General features: G+C 40.3%; 1 protein-coding gene across 1 annotated transcript in view; it reads right to left on the bottom strand.

Moving 5' to 3' along the window:
- Positions 1 to 1436: 1436 nt before the first annotated feature.
- dnajb6b (DnaJ heat shock protein family (Hsp40) member B6b) overlaps positions 1437 to 17231 on the bottom strand; it is a 30794-nt gene continuing 14999 nt past the window's right edge. Inside the window, exons 6-10 of the mRNA XM_034146937.1 lie at positions 12455 to 12580; positions 11905 to 12136; positions 11255 to 11325; positions 4443 to 4592; positions 1437 to 1974 (exon numbers count right to left, since the gene is read on the bottom strand). Of these exons, the coding sequence (XP_034002828.1) occupies positions 1865 to 1974; positions 4443 to 4592; positions 11255 to 11325; positions 11905 to 12136; positions 12455 to 12580 (689 nt within the window). The 3' untranslated portion in view covers positions 1437 to 1864. The remainder of the gene's footprint in view (positions 1975 to 4442; positions 4593 to 11254; positions 11326 to 11904; positions 12137 to 12454; positions 12581 to 17231) is intronic.

The following is a 17231-nucleotide window of genomic DNA, read 5'->3' on the forward strand; positions in this document are numbered from 1 at the left end:
GAGGAAATGTTTTGGGCCGTTGTTGTGTATTAGCACCTTTCAGCCACCGTATAAATCCACAGAAAATCATCAAAAACCTTTGTAGTTTGAGCGTGTTATGTTCAGCAACTTTGGTGTTTTAGTTCAGAAAGTTAGCAACTAGCTAGGTACGTCCTTCAGGTGTTAGTGGAGACCAAAATGAAAGAGAATATTGGAAACATTTCAGATTAAAAAAGTAAAATCTAATACATGGACATGTTTTTCTTTAAGCATTTATTGGTAGGAGTCCATAGAAACATTTCTCGGACATTTCCACTTACAGTTTTCATGACAACGAGCGGTCACGGACAAATAACCTGAAATTGAAATCTTTTACAAAAACACCTACAAGGTCAACGTGTGTCTGAATCAACAAAGAGTCCTACAGAGACGGAAAATAACACATTTGGAGAGGGTATAAAAGCTGGAGTTGATAATGCTGCTGCCAGAGCGTCGATTGTTACTTTCTACGCTTGATGGAGTAAACAGAACATGTGCAAAAACAAACTGGAACAGCAATGCTTTTATTGTTGTGCAATGACGAAGAGGCTTTCATTCTGCTTTGCTTTCACATCCCTCTCCCTCCTTGTCTCTATTAGTGCTGCAGATAACTGAAGGGAAGTCTTTCAAAAGTGGACACAAGGATTGAAATTGGCCCCTGAACTCCTGTGAGGTTTTGAAAAAGCTCGTCAGAAATCCAAGATTGGCCAACAATGGAAACGGAAACGTATTTTTTTGCCTTATTTGAAGGATCTTGGTGTCAAATCATACATTTCTGACGACGTAGAAACCAGATTGAGACACATTACCAAAAAGCTTCCTTTCACCATCAGAAACAGTGACGACTAATTAATCCGTCTAACATTGAAGACATATATTAGTATAAGTGTGCTTAAAGGTGGGGTAGGTAATTCACTTCAGAAACACTTTGTTATATTCCATGGAAAGCTCTTAACATCCAGATAGCAATGAATATCTGAAGTGCTTTGACAATAAAAACATAAAAAATATCATCTGTGGAAGCTGTAGTACTGTAAAAAGCACGACCAATCATGTGAGCCGGCCCGGCTAAAATAACTGGATGGCCTACCTGCCTGTCAGCCTTCCATCTGGGCACAAACTTATCTCGTGCCCTCATTGGTCATGTGCGCGTTCGTGTGTGTTGGAGGAGGGTCTCTGTGAGGAAGTGGCAGATTTGTTCCGGTATGTATTTTCAAATTCTAGCGCACTCGAGCTGGTTTCTCAAACTTACCTACCCCACCTTTAAGTGTCCCAAATGCTTTCTAATAAGCCCCGCTTTTTAACAATTTGGGTTTAAAACGACACAGAAAAGCCCTTACGAAGTCTCTAAATAGAACATTTGACTTCCCAATAGTCAGGAACATATAACTCAACACCTAAATGACCTAAAATTTAAAATCAGCTTTTATCGGCTTGAAATTAAGGCGAAATTGGAGGTCTTTTTTTAGAGGGATGAACATGGACATTTTGGTCCACTTTAGTTACAGCTATCTGCAGCACTGTGTTTAAAAAGGATGCACTAAAGATCTTGACCTTCACTCATCCTCTCCGGAAACTCTCTCTCTCCACCTGAACTCTTTTCAACACAACATTATGCTACAAAAAAATCGGAAACGTCCAATCATAGGAGATGAATTAAAAAGCTGAATCCACAGAGCTCAGCCGTACAAAACAACAAAGCCTTAGCTACTAACAAGTATTTTGGGCAGCGAGTGATCCTCTGCACTGCAGCTGATACACATGAGGGGGGATACAGAGGGTTCAATGGACTTTGATGCATTTCAATGGTGAGCTAATGCCACGTTTCGTTGAAATCAGTATATGATTAATAGAAAGTACCGAATCCATTGAACCGAGGGAAGTGTCGAGGAGCTCTTTTCTTTTTAGACTCCGCCTCCTTTAGCCACAGTTTCTTCCTCTTTGAGTCCATGTGTCCTGGAAGAGAATACATGATATATATATATTATTAAACAGTCATTAAAGTAGAGACACTACATACTGATATACACCTGAACATCAGCAGGAGAGGACTCTTTAAAGTAGAGACACTACATACTGATATACACCTGAACATCAGCAGGAGAGGACTCTTTAAAGTAGAGACACTACATACTGATATACACCTGAACATCAGCAGGAGAGGACTCTTTAAAGTAGAGACACTACATACTGATATACACCTGAACATCAGCAGGAGAGGACTCTTTAAAGTAGAGACACTACATACTGATATACACCTGAACATCAGCAGGAGAGGACTCTTTAAAGTAGAGACACTACATACTGATATACACCTGAACATCACATCAGCAGGAGAGGACTCTTTAAAGTAGAGACACTACATACTGATATACACCTGAACATCAGCAGGAGAGGACTCTTTAAAGTAGAGACACTACATACTGATATACACCTGAACATCAGCAGGAGAGGACTCTTTAAAGTAGAGACACTACATACTGATATACACCTGAACATCAGCAAGAGAGGACTCTTTAAAGTAGAGACACTACATACTGATATACACCTGAACATCAGTAGGAGAGGACTCTTTAAAGTAGAGACACTACATACTGATATACACCTGAACATCAGCAGGAGAGGACTCTTTAAAGTAGAGACACTACATACTGATATACACCTGAACATCAGCAGGAGAGGACTCTTTAAAGTAGAGACACTACATACTGATATACACCTGAACATCAGCAGGAGAGGACTCTTTAAAGTAGAGACACTACGTACTGATATACACCTGAACATCAGCAGGAGAGGACTCTTTAAAGTAGAGACACTACATACTGAGCGTCTCAGCCATTAGCAGCCATTCAGTCTCTGTTTGTTGCAGATAATTGCTCGGCTTTTTTAGCTCGAGACTTTGTGACCCGGTGAGGGGAAAACAGAGGGTGACCTTTGACCTCTGTCGGTTAAAACAGCTGAGAACAGAGCCGCCTAATGAACACTTCGCCTCTCTGTGTTTAACACCTGCCAATCAAACAAGCCACTCTTCGTCACGGGGCTTTGTGCGAACGTCAGACACAAAGAAGACAATTAGCTGCGCTGCTTAAAGCTCTTTACAGGAGACCCTGGGAGATTAATCAGCCATGCAGTGTTAGTGGGAGGAAGAGGGGGAAGAGGGGGAAGAGGAGGAAGAAGGGGGGGGATGGAAAGCAGTTTGAGTATTTATTCCATATCCTTGATATCAGACAGACTGCACTAGTTAGCTCTTTGTTAGCACTTGTTAGACATTTGGTCACACTAGTTTAGTTATACTAGTCTCTCTTTTTCAACAAGTAGTGGCACTTTTATCTAGCTACTTCCTACATAATCTTTACTAGTGATGCCAGGTCCCAACTAGTCCGCTTTTTGATAAACTAGTGGCACTAAAAGTCTTAAATTAAAAGCCTTAGTGAGCGGCAAAGACTCTGACATGTTAACTAGTTAAAAGAAGCAGGAAATTAGCAAACTAGTTACTCATTCACATCCATTTTTCTGCACTACTTAACTAGAAATATCCTAAATCACTCACTAGTTGAAGCCTCTTTTCACCTTACTAGTTCACTTGTAAGAGGAAGAGGGGCTTACTACGTTAAAATGTTTGCCTTAGATAGTTAACTAGTTTAAAGAAAGTGTGTCAACTAGTGAAGACAAAAGACACTCCTAGTTAACCAGTGAGACTTCTGGCTAGTTCCTACATAATATTTTTGTTTGGTTGTTGAAGTTTCTCTGCACTACTGGATTGTTGTTATTGATCTGTTTGTTACTGAGGGTTGCTCTCCAACATCTCGTTGTATATTTGTGTTCGACAATAATAAAGGTTTTCTAATCCATCCATGCATAAGATAAGATAAGACTTTATTTATCTTGGAGGAAATTGTTGTGCCAGAGTTACAAAAACACATCAAACACAGCAGCATGATAATACAACTGTACACTAACAGTGCAGTAAAAAGAGCAATTAAATATCTACAAGAGACATAGACGGTCAAATCATTAATGTAATATACTGTAGCGAAGATCCTGAGTGTCCTCTTCCAATATCAGAGTACACATGCTAACAAAGGTATCCCAACTGTAGCTGTGAACATGACAGGATGTATGATTACCTAGAAGAGCATCAGGACTGTTTGAGGCATATGATAGCTATGTGATTAACATGATGATTCAGCCTCTATGGAGATAGACATATGACAAGCATGCTCATTTCTGACGTGGAGCTAATCTGAAGTAAACATTGAATACTGCTTTCTATTCCTCCATCTTGTGACTGTGTAACTCCCTCTCTTGGATATCAGCATGTGAAGGACACTGTTCAGGAACTAGTTGATGCTCTGTATGTGATGACTACTTCCATTCTGGAGAGGATCAGAGATACATGGATCCTGAGAAAAATAGCTTTGTACCTCTGGAGAGTCCCAGGCTCTGCAGGCTGTGTTCCTCCTCTTCCTCAGACGGGTTCTGATTGGTCCTCAGGCAGCGCTGATGATGACCAGGAAGTAAGTTCTGTCTGCGGCGAGGAAGCTCTTCCTCTACGGGGTCTTCTGCTGCAACGTCTGAGAGAAAAGAGGGGTTAAAACAGAGTGAAGTACAATTATGAGGGTCTGTACTTGAGTATATTCATGGTGTGCTACTGTGTACTTCTACTCCACTACAGTTCAGAGGTACATGGTGTACTTCTACTCCACTACAGTTCAGAGGTACATGGTGTACTTTTCCTCCACTACATGTATTTAATCCCTTTAGTTACTTCACAGATCTGGATGAATGATGTGAAATATAATCAAGTGTTAAATCAGACTTTAGTTCCTCCTGGAGTAAATCCACAAGCTACCCTGCAGTATACAAAGTCATTCAAACTAGCTGCACCTTTACCAGCTTTGAGAACACTTTTATGATCAATCATTATAAAACATATCATATATATTATTCTGAAATGGACCAATCTGCACAATGACTACTTTTACTGTCGCTACTTTAACTATATTTTGATGATAATACTTTTCTACTTTTACTTGAGGAACATTTTGAATGAAGGACTTTTACTGTAACAGAGTATTCCTACACTCTGGTACTTCTACTTTTACTCAAGTACAAGATCTGAGTACTTCTACTTTTACTCAAGTACAAGATCTGAGTACTTCTACTTTTACTCAAGTACAAGATCTGAGTACTTCTACTTTTACTCAAGTACAAGATCTGAGTACTTCTACATTTACTCAAGTACAAGATCTGAGTACTTCTACATTTACTCAAGTACAAGATCTGAGTCCTTCTCCCACCTCTGAGTGAAATACTTGATTAAATGTACTTCAAACCAACATGTATTTGTGTTTTCTTCAGCCTCAGACGTGTGAATAAAATCCATTACAGAAAGTACAAAAAGCCGTATTGATGTAAACATGAGATAATATAAAAAGTTTAAAATACGCAGACCGTATATTCCACTCATATTTCATCCGCCTGACTTTATTGTGATTAGTCGTGTAAATAAAATGAGATTCTGTTATTCTTTTCTCCAGGTAATTTACATTTATATTGAATTAGTGGCAGGCTTGGTATAGAAGAGGAAGACGAGGAAGAGGAGGGGGGTGGGGGGGGTTATTATTCTGCGAGATTACAGGCAGATCTCATCTCCATTGTGTTGTGTAATTAAGGCGGAGGAGAGAGGATAAAGGAGGCCAGATGCTCACATGGAGCACGTTTAAAAATCAGAGTGGCCTTAAACACACCACGCATTAGAGACATGGCGGGAAGTACATTTACTCAAGAACTGTGCAATTTGGAGGTATTTGTACTTCCATGTGATGCGACTTCACACTTCTACTCGACTACATTCACAGTTTGAGCTACTTTTAGCAAAATCTCAGCTAAAAACTCACCTCGTTGCGCTGGCTCTTAATACATGTTGAACATAACATTTGTACATTTGTTTGTGTTTTTATATGTTTCTAGTTATTCTATATTGTATGTATTCCCTGTACAGCACTTTGGTCACCTGAGGTGGTTTTAAATGTGTAATATAAATAAATAAAGATTGAAAATGCAGCTTTTTTTACAGTTACCTTTTTTTGTGTGCTTTCCATTACTCCCAAAACCTATTATATATATAAATATGCATATTGCCTCACACCTGTTGGAGCACCTCAACATTAATGCAGATTGTAAAGGTGCAACTTTGAGGTATTTGTACTGAGTTTTTCCATTTTATGCGACTTTATCCCTCTACTGCACTACATGTATTAACAGTTTGAGCGATTTCTTACCAAAATGCATCTCGAAAAAGCAGGTTTTTTTACCCGTTACCTTTATTTTGTGTAATCCATTACTCCCCAAGCCTATTATATATAAATATACACATTGCTGTACACCTGTGGGATCACCTCAACCTTAATGCAGATTGTAAAACCAACCGGAGGATTACTGCAACACTATCCTTCACATTTTCTTTGTGACATTTCCTAGGGGGTGGCTATTTGAATTAGGCTTTCAGGAGGAGGGTTTTTGTACGCTGCATGTCTTCAAGTCTGAACGGAGACAATTGTCTTTGAATATCTTATTACCACAGGACCTCCATTTTGACCCGAGTCGATTCCTTTGTACGGAAAGCAGTTTGGAGTGTGTTAAGGTTGGAATAGGCTGCCGTAAGTGCTTTATTTTCCTGCTGCAAAACAGGTGATTTATGTTGCTTTAGTCCCAGGCTTCTTTATATCTCAGAGTTTGCACATCAGCTTTTTTTAAATTGACCCCTTTGCGAGGAGAGAGCAGCCCCCAGAGGACCCGACAGAACACAGGACAATTGGTGGCTTTTCTCTGAAAGAAACGACTAATCCCGACCGGCATTCATCCCAGGGTCCAATCAGGGGGAGCTGGATTATACGTGTGTGTGTGTGTGCGTGTGTGCGTGCGTGTGTGTGTGTGTGAGTGTGCGTGTGTGAGTGTATTGTTGTGTAATTGTGTGTGGTGTGTGTGTGTCTTTACATATGTATTAGAGACATCCAGTGTGTGTGTGTGTGTGTTCTTTCCCTCGACAGAAAACGATATAGTTAATTAATGGCTGCTGTTGTAGTGTTGTAGATTAAATCAGAAATGTGTGTGTGTGTGTGTGTGTGTGTGTGTGTGTGTGTGTGTGTGTGTGAGACTCCAAGCTCCTGCACTTCAATATTTGGGGCTAATTTATTGTATTTTTTTTATTGTTTTATTTTATTTTATTATTTTCAGAAACAATGCAGATATAAAAGCACAAACTATCTTTTCCATGGTTCATAAAGTGTCCGGCGGCTTCACGCTAACTATCTTTCATAACATTAAGAAACTCAGAGACAGGAAATCACAGTGTGTGTCATATTAGATTTGGGAAAAGACTGCAGGACTTCCTTTCCAATAAGTAATTTCATCCACTTTTATGGCAATTAAATGATCATTAATCACTTTTATGATTAAAATAAAGGAAATGAAGGTTCCCATATCAGACATTCAATAGAAATATCAAGTTTCCATGAGTGTAACTTGTCATGTGGTCAGTTTTTCTACCCATTTGTCCAGTATTTGTAATTCCTGAGGAAATTAGCCTTCAGACGGATGACGTCATGCTGCCTTTAGTGAACAAGCAGTGACCCCTAGTGGCCAAGAGGGGGTACTACACCAAGAGGGGGTACTACATCACTCTCCTTTTTGAGGACTTAATTAACTATTAATGATGACTTTTAGGCAAGTAATTATAATGCATTAAAATGACTAGTTATCTATAAAACCTGCCGTTACTTTGGATTACTTAGATATCAAATGCAATGCAGATCAATACAAGAGAAAGGAAGGTGTTTTCTTTACTTATTATGTAAGACAACAGAACAATGTGATAGAAAACCAAGATATTTAGGAACAGAAATGTGTCCTGAGTTCTCCTTTAACTAGAAACAGAACATGTTATTTGTTTGTTTACTACAGTACATGCATTAAGATCATCCATATCATTTTTAATCAAATATGTTCGTTTAACTGTGAACATACGAATACCAGCAAATAAAAGCAATATACAGATTCAATTTAGGGGATAAGAGTAGAGTCACTGTTTTAGTTTAATGCGTGAAATAAAAGCAAACACAGTATTTATATTTGACCTACTGCTCTTAAAGTGTTTACATGTGTACATATGCTACGTTATATATTATAGTATGTTAAAAATGTACTTATATTCTGCTATTAAATCACATTGTTTAGTAAAGTAACAGTAATCCGATTAATTTTGTTATGTATTTATTACGTAATCCCCATGTACGTCCACTAGAGGGCGCTGTTGCACTACAAATAGCATTACCTCTCCTACAACACCTACCCAACTGCGCATGCGCCACTACATTGAAATCAAACGCCAGCATCTGTGTGTAGATCCTAAAATCATCATATAATCCGTAATAAGATAATGCAGCTTGTTGCTATCTATTAATTTAAAAATAAACACACACTGACAGAGAGGAGGGATGAGAGATGAAACCTACCTAGCAACAGGACAGCCAATCAGAACAGGGTTATACATATATTAAATTGAGGGAAGGAAACGAATATATTCAAAATAGTCACACACACACACACACACACACACACACACACACACACACACACACACACACACACACACACACACACACACACACACACACACACACACACACACACACACACACACACACACACACACACACACACACACACACACACACACACACACACACACACACACACACACACACACACACACCACACCTCCCTGACTTGTGTCTTATAAAAATATGCAGCGAGTCTTGTGTAAATAAATCTAGCCCCGAGCACATTCCTGCAGAAACAAACACTCGTCTCTGTACACACACACTGACCTCAGTCAACTGCATCACACACACATCTGGATTTAACTGGTAGAAGCACAGAAGTATTATCAGATAAATGTACTTTAAGTATAATAAGTACAGACAAATTGCCTTTATGCGTGTATAATTAAATGTATGTGATATTTGTAGGTAGTAGTGTTGCATGAAGTAGCATTTAAGAACTGTACTTAAGTAACTAAAAATTGTACTTGAGGATTTGTACTTAGTTACTTTCCACCTCTTCTAGACAGTGTTTAACAGGACACCTAGATAGTACATTCAAGCACTTTCTATGTCATTTAATGTCATTTTTGGGGGGTTTTCCAAGCTCAAACTTAAGAATTAAGTCTAAAAAACGTAATCTCTGTACACACTGACCTCCGAGTCAACTGCATCACACACACATCTGGATTTAACTGGTAGAAGCACAGAGGTATTATCAGATAAATGTACTTAAAATGTAAAAAGTAACAGAAAAATTGCCTTTATGTGTGTATAATTATATTTATGTGACATTTGAAGGTAGTAGTGTTGCATTTAAGTACAATATTTTAGTAATTGTGCTTAGTTACATACCAGATCTTCTAGTAATCTAGACTATATAGTACATTCAAGCACTTTATATGTAATTAAATGTCATTTTGGGGGGATTTTCCTAGCTCAAACTTAAGAATGTATGTATAAAGAACTAGATAAATGTGGAGGCGTTATCTTGGCTGAATGTCTCAGGTTGTTTAAGGGCGTTTTCTGCAAAGGTGCACTTATCAGCGCTCCATAACAACGTTGTTAAGGGAGGGGCAACAAGAGAAATAAAGGGCGAGTAAGTTTCATTTTCACCTGGAGCATAAAAGTAACAGCATACCTACCACACAGATCAAAAAACACCTCAGGGTTTTAAGGTGTGTCTTTGCTGAAAACAAAATGAATTCTTACAGAAATGGGGTTATTTTAGTGAAAGCACACACTGAGTGAGTCACTCACCAGGCATTAGTGGGTTAACTTAGTGCACTGTGAAATGTTTGATGGGTCAGTGTGAGGAAGAGAGCAGCCATTGTGGTTTCCTTTATTGCGGTTTTGTTGTGAAGCAGGTTTAAAAAAATGTGATCAGGCACGAGGAAGAGGAAGAGGGCCATGTGTGAAACAAAAACTGAGATCTGAGTTAAAAAAAAAAAATTCTGAGATTAAAGTCATAATTCTGAGAAAAAAATAGAACTATTTTTTATTTTTTACAATGTCAGAATTCCGATTTTTTTTCACAGAATTCCGTTTTTTTTCTCTCAGAATTCCCATTTTTTTTTACTCAGAATTCTGACTTTCTTTTCTCATAATTCCCATTTATTTTCTCAGAATTCCCATTTTTTTCTCAGAATTCCCACTTTTCTTTACTCAGAATTCCGACACATTTTTTTCGGAATCTTTTTTTTTCTTCTAATCTGAGAATTCTGACTTTCATCCAAAATAATCTGAGAAAAAGTCAAATCTTTTTTTTTACCTCAACATTCTGACTTATTCCCAGAAAGAAAAGAAAAAAATGTTTCTCAAATCTCACATTCGTTTTTACTCGTGGCCCTAACCCTCTTCCGTACACACACCTGAGGTTAATAGATGATAAAAAAAAACAATCAAGCCGAAAATCATCACAAAAACACCCGGTGACTGCAGAACACTTTCCTGAAGTTTATTGACCAAATGTTTTGGTTTTGTGTTTTTTTATTTTTTTTATACAAAGAATGAAAATTCCCCTGTTTATCCGGAAACAATGTGCAGTGTTGAAAACAGTGAAAACTACAAAGCAGCCTCCTGGAACCATGCACAAAACACTCTGTGGGTTTTCTCAAATACACAAACAAATGTATTAATTTATTAATACTCTAAGTCATTCAAATTACACACGCGTGAACATGGAACAGCTGTGACGTTAAAGACATTAGGGCGAAGCTTCTATCATTCACTTTGTTAAATTGGTAAAGAAAGAAAGTCTAAAAAGTACAGTATCTTGTTTTCCAGCAAACACAATATCCACCCAAAGGAAAAATATAGACGGCTATCTATAAGCTTTGTGCTTTGTGAAATAAAAAGTACAATTAAATTATTGTAGTAAACACAAATCCACATGGTCCCCCCTTAACGATGGAATAAATACAAATATACAAATACTGTGAACATGTCTCTCGCCTCCTTTAAAGCTTAACTAAGATGAGAAAAAAAAGCTTTCTTCTGGAATAAAAAGCAGGAGAGAGGAGAGACCGAAACGCCGGGAACAAAACAGAGTCACTGGGAGAGTTTGTGATCCAGTCGTTGGTCAAATGGTGGACATTTCTACTTGTTATCCAGTCTTAGGAGCGTCTCCTTACCATTTACTGTGAGAGACTTTATCTGACCGTCCTCCACCACTTCTACCCGCTCCTGGCCGTTCTCCACAATCCTGGAAAAGACAAAATGACAGATGAGGAAGTCCGGCTGAGGAAGAGGGTCTTAAAAAACATATCGTTTGGGGAATGATGGAGGGATGAGTCCTAAACCTGGGAATTAGGAAGCAATTTACAAGCATTAAAGGTGGGGTAGGTACGTTTGAGAAACCGGCTCGAGATACACTTGTTATATTCCATGGAATGCTCTTAACATCCCGATAGCAATGAATATCTGAAGTGCTTTGACAAAAAATCCATAAAGAAATATCATCTGTGGAAGCCTGTACTGTAAAAAGCACGACCAATCATCTGAGCCGGCCAGGCTAAAGTAACTGGATGGCCTACCTGCCTGTCAGCCTTCCATCTGTGCACAAACTTATCTCGTGCCCTCATTGGTCATGTGCGCGTTCGTGTGTGTTGGAGGAGGGGCTCTGTAAGGAAGTGGAAGATTTTCTCCGGTTGTGTATTTTCTAATTCTAGCGATCTCGAGCCGGTTTCTCAAACTTACCTACCCCACCTTTAAGACAAAGTGAAACAGGAACACGGTATCAAATAAAAGCCAAGAGACGGATACAAATGGAATATTTCAGTACCGTTTCGTAGTAATTTTTCTGCCGTTGATGAACTTGGTAGAGGTCGACACAGATTTAAAGTTTCCTCCTCCCATTCCTCCTCCTCCACCTCCCATTCCTCCTCCTCCTCCTCCTCCTCCTCCTCCTCCTCCTCCTCCAACCATTCCAACCATTCCTCCTCCTCCTCCTCCTCCGAAAGATGAAGAAGAGAAAGAAGCGAATCCTCCGCCCATGTTTCCAAATGAGCCAAAACCTGCACATAATCAGCCAGAAAACGGTCATAAAAACACCATAAATTCACGAAAAATCCAGTATAATGTTATTTATTTGTCAAAGTCAACTTAATTGTCAATCTTTTAGTATAGTGTATATCAATCAACAGACACGTTTACACATATGCACACATTAAGACCTAAATAAAAGCAATCAATATATACAAAATAACAGTCCCTTCAATATCTTTGAGAATGTAAATTAGTGCAAGACTGTCCATAGCAGCGTCAAAATTAATTTAAAAAGCATTCAATTCACGAAAAATCCAGTATAATGTAATTTTTTTGTGTGAACGCACCTGGATCGAACCCTGAGATGCCAGGCCCAAAGGCTGGAAAACTCCCAAATCCGAAGACTGACCCCCGGGTTTGACCTCTGTGGTGACTGTGACCTCCACCGAAATTATCATTAAAGGGATCATCAGCTGTAGAGGGGAGAGAGTATAAATAACAGAGGTTTTAAGAAGTCCTTTTATGCTTTTTGGGGGGTTTTCCCTTCCCTGTTGTTGTGAAAATACTGAATGTCCTCTTCCAATATCAGAGTAACATGCTAACAAAGGTATCCCAACTGTAGCTGTGAACATGACAGGATGTATGATTACCTAGAAGAGCATCAGGACTGTTTGAGGCATATGATAGCTATGTGATTAACATGATGATTCAGCCTCTATGGAGATAGACATATGACAAGCATGCTCATTTCTGACGTGGAGCTAATCTGAAGTAAACATTGAATACTGCTTTCTATTCCTCCATCTTGTGACTGTGTAACTCCCTCTCTTGGATATCAGCATGTGAAGGACACTGTTCAGGAACTAGTTGATGCTCTGTATGTGATGACTACTTCCATTCTGGAGAGGATCACAGATACATGGATCCTGAGATTGAAGATCAAGCCGGGGACCAGGGATTATTAACATTTTTAAGTATTCAGAAAAAGTCAGATTTATGAGATTTTTGAGAAAAAGTCTTAATTTTGAGTTTTTTGAGAAAAAGTCAGAATTTTTAGAAAAAAGTCAGAATTTTGAGAAAAAAAGTCAGAATTTTGAGAAAAAAAGGCAGAATTTTGAGAAAAAGTAAGACTTTTAAGATTATGAGAAAAATACCATCAAATTCTCTTTTTTTGTTTTGACTACTTCCATTCTGGAGAGGATTATAATGGATCCTGAGATTGAAGCTCAAGCCGGGGACCAGTGAGATTTTTCTAACAAACTTATTTTTGATTTGAACATCATAAGAACAAACTAACGAAATTGCCACATTTCCATCCATCCATCCATCCATCCATCTTCTCCGTGGTCGGGTCGTGGAGGTATCAGTTCCAGCAGAGAGCTCCAAACGTTCCTTTCCCATCAACCAGCTCTGACTGGGGGATCCCAAGGCGCTCCCAGGCCAGCGAAGAGATATGATCCCTCCACCTGGTCCTAGGTCTACCCCTCGGTCTCCTCCCAGCTGGACGTGCCTGGAACACCTCCCTATGGAGGCGCCCAGGTGGCATCCTTACTAGGTGCCCGAACCACCTCAACTGGCTCCTTTCTACGTGAAGGAGGAGCGGTTCAACTCCGAGTCCCTCCCGGATGACTGAACCTCTCACCTTATCCCTAAGGGAGACGCCAGCCACCCTGCGGAGAAAACCCATCTCAGCCGCTTGTATCCGCGATCTCGTTCTTTCGGTCATGACCCATCCTTCATGACCTTAGGTGAGGGTAGGAACGGAGATGGCCCGGTAGACAGAGAGCTTCTGGCTCAGCTCTCTTTTCGTCACACAGTGCGGTAAAGCGACTGCAGTACCGCTCCCGCTGCTCCGACTCTCCGGCCCATCTCACACTCCATTGTTCCCTCACTCGAGAACAAGACCCCGAGATACTTGAACTCCTTCACTTGGGGTACACTTGGTTGCGAACCGATCCAGTGAGTGCTGAAGGTCGCAGACCGATGAAGCCATTTGAACCACATCATCTGCAAAAAGCAGTGGTGCAATCCTTAGCCCACCGAACTGCAGACCCCCTCCCCCACGACTACGCCTCAAAATCCTCCATGTATATTACAAACAGGATTGGTGACAAAGCGCAGCCCTGGCGGAGACCAACCCTCACCGGAAATGGGTCCGACTTACTGCCGAGGACCCGGACACAGCTCTCGCTTTGGGAGTACAGAGATTGGATGGCCCTGAGTAGAGACCCCCTCACCCCATGCTCCTGCAGCACCTCCCACAGTAACTCCCTGGGAACCCGGTCATACGCCTTCTCCAAGTCTACAAAACACATGTAGACCGGATCAGCGTACTCCCAGGCCCCCTCCAGGATCCTTGCGAGAGTAAAAAGCTGATATCTAATATCTAAGAACTTCTTCCACCACTGCCTTTCTTTTAAAAACACAGTTGTTTGATGCATTTTAATATTAAACTATTGATTATCATTTAAAAATGAGCTATGGTGGATGCAACAGCCTAAGATTTCATTTCTGGAACAATCTTAACCCTAAACTGTCCTGATAAAACCCTGTGGACGTTCTGCTAATTGCTCACTGCAGATCTGGATCTCTGGCACCATTTCCTGCAAAAACACTCCTCCTTCAACCTTGAAAAGCGTCAAATAAACCCACTGCTGAACCTGCATTGCTGCCCATTTACCTGCAGAGGAGACAGCTGGAAGGGAAGGAGGTGTTTCCAGACTGACAGATATTGCTGAGGCCTGCTTCCACCTGCCCTGTGCTGCTCTGCTGCTGTAGCTGAGGCCTGCTTCCACCTGCCCTGCTCTGCTGTGCTGCTGTAGCTGAGGCCTGGTTCCACCTGCCCTGTGCTGCTGTGCTGCTGTAGCTGAGGCCTGGTTCCACCTGCCCTGTGCTGCTGTGCTGCTGTAGCTGAGGCCTGGTTCCACCTGCCCTGTGCTGCTGTGCTGCTGTAGCTGAGGCCTGGTTCCACCTGCCCTGTGCTGCTGTGCTGCTGTAGCTGAGGCCTGCTTCCACCTGCCCTGTGCTGCTGTGCTGCTGTAGCTGAGGCCTGCTTCCACCTGCCCTGCTGTGCTGCTGTAGCTGAGGCCTGGTTCCACCTGCCCTGCTCTGCTGCTGTAGCTGAGGCCTGCTTCCACCTGCCCTGCTCTGCCCTGCTAGCTGAGGCCTGCTTCCACCTGCCCTTCTACCTCACACAATTACTGCAACTCCGCCCACCCCCCATGCACAACACCCGGTCAGCTACACACATCCTGCTAAAGATCCCCAAAGCCCATACATCCTTTGACCTTTATCTCCCCCCCGCTCCTTCAGGGACACTATTACAAACACCCTGGTACACACATGCAACTGCTTTGCCTGATGCTCACTACAAATGTCTTGACCTCTGCTATAGTTGGCATTGCCATGAAGGAATGACTGATTGAACTCCAGCAGTATTATTGTAGAGATGTTATATGTGTAACTGCTATGCCTGCCATCTCTGCTCTGTGTCATTGTGTTGTCTCCTGGGTTCTGTAGTGCCCGGAGTCTGTCTTTTTATTGTCTTCCTCCCAACCCCCATCCCCTCAGGAAGCCTTTTGCCTCCTGTCAGGTCATCATTGAAAATACGAATGTGTTCTTAATTGATTTTCCTGGCTAAATAAAGGTTCTCCTCCTACTACTACTCCAACAGCTCTTAACGTGGAAGTAAAAGAGAGGAATGTAAAGACTAAATCACACCTAACGTTACACAGGATGTCAACGCATAATGTACAGATTAACGGAGCTTTTTAGAGAGATATTTTAAAAGAATGATGCAGTATGTACGACAGACGGGGTGTAAAAACTGTTGATATTTTATTGATTGTCTATTTTTTTGATTTGTTGTGAACCTATAAGCCCTCGAGGAGCCTCAGGTCTTCTGCTACTGTCCTTTTAATTATAATTTGATTATATAGTATTCATTTGATCATACCTCAAAGACCCATGATGAGGCGTCTTTACAATTATTATTACAGCTCAGGATTTATGGAACAGCCTACCTAAAAAAAAAAACAGAGCGGCAGAGACACCGTTTTAATTTGGATTTAATTGAAGTGTATTTATTATAATTTTAGTTTGATTTTATTCTTATTTTATTTGTATTTTATTCTTATTTTATTTGTATTTTATTCTTGTTGTTTTCTTATTTTATTTGTATTTAATTTATTAAAATGTGTATTTTATTCTTATTTATTTTGTATTTTATTTGTATTTATTTAATTTTTATTTAATTAATTAATGTATTTAATTTGATATTTTTTTCTATTATATTCTTGTGTTTCGTGACTTCTGCATTTTTATCCTTAACAAATGTTTATGTAACTTGGTATGTGTTATTTGTATTATTATCTATTTATTTGTATTAATTCTTTGGTCTTTTTGGTTGATTGATTGGGTTTATTCAAATGTGCTCCATATTGCAGATTACAGGATCTTCCTAGAGGTCGTTGTGTGCGTTTTAAGCGTCCTTCTTGTCCGCTTCCTGGTGTCTGAATGAATGTCTGCTGTCTCTCTGAGTGACAGATCCACGACACCAGCTGCTGCTCTCTGAGGCTGAAGGGGAATTGAAAAACACGTCTGAACAACTTTCTCTTTTCTGCGGCGGCCATGCTAAGAAAGGTCAAACCCAAACGCTTCTTTATATATAGCTCCGATCCGAGGAAAAGCCCTAAATATAGAGCGGGAATTAACCCGGACGTATCCTGTGTCGTGAATATTAAGCGTAATAAAAAGGATGTCCCCCGGTGGAAATAGATCCTGAACTTCGGGGTGCAGACAGCCTCGTCGTCATTCAGCTGTTTAAAAAAAAAAAAGAAGCAGGGCCTTGTTTACTGAAGAAAGTAAACAGCAACACCGCGTATCCATGGTAACAAATACAACAATAATACGTGAAAACAATCGGATTTAAAAGATTGATCTCTGATTTGACAACACAGATTTTAAAGCTTCTGGTGCCACTTTTCACACACACACACACACACACACACACACACACACACACACACACACACACACACACACACACACACACACACACACACACACACACACACACACACACACACACACACACACACACACACACACCACACACACACACAC

The sequence above is a fragment of the Trematomus bernacchii genome, unplaced genomic scaffold (genome assembly GCF_902827165.1).
Source record: "Trematomus bernacchii unplaced genomic scaffold, fTreBer1.1, whole genome shotgun sequence".
Taxonomy (NCBI): domain Eukaryota; kingdom Metazoa; phylum Chordata; class Actinopteri; order Perciformes; family Nototheniidae; genus Trematomus; species Trematomus bernacchii.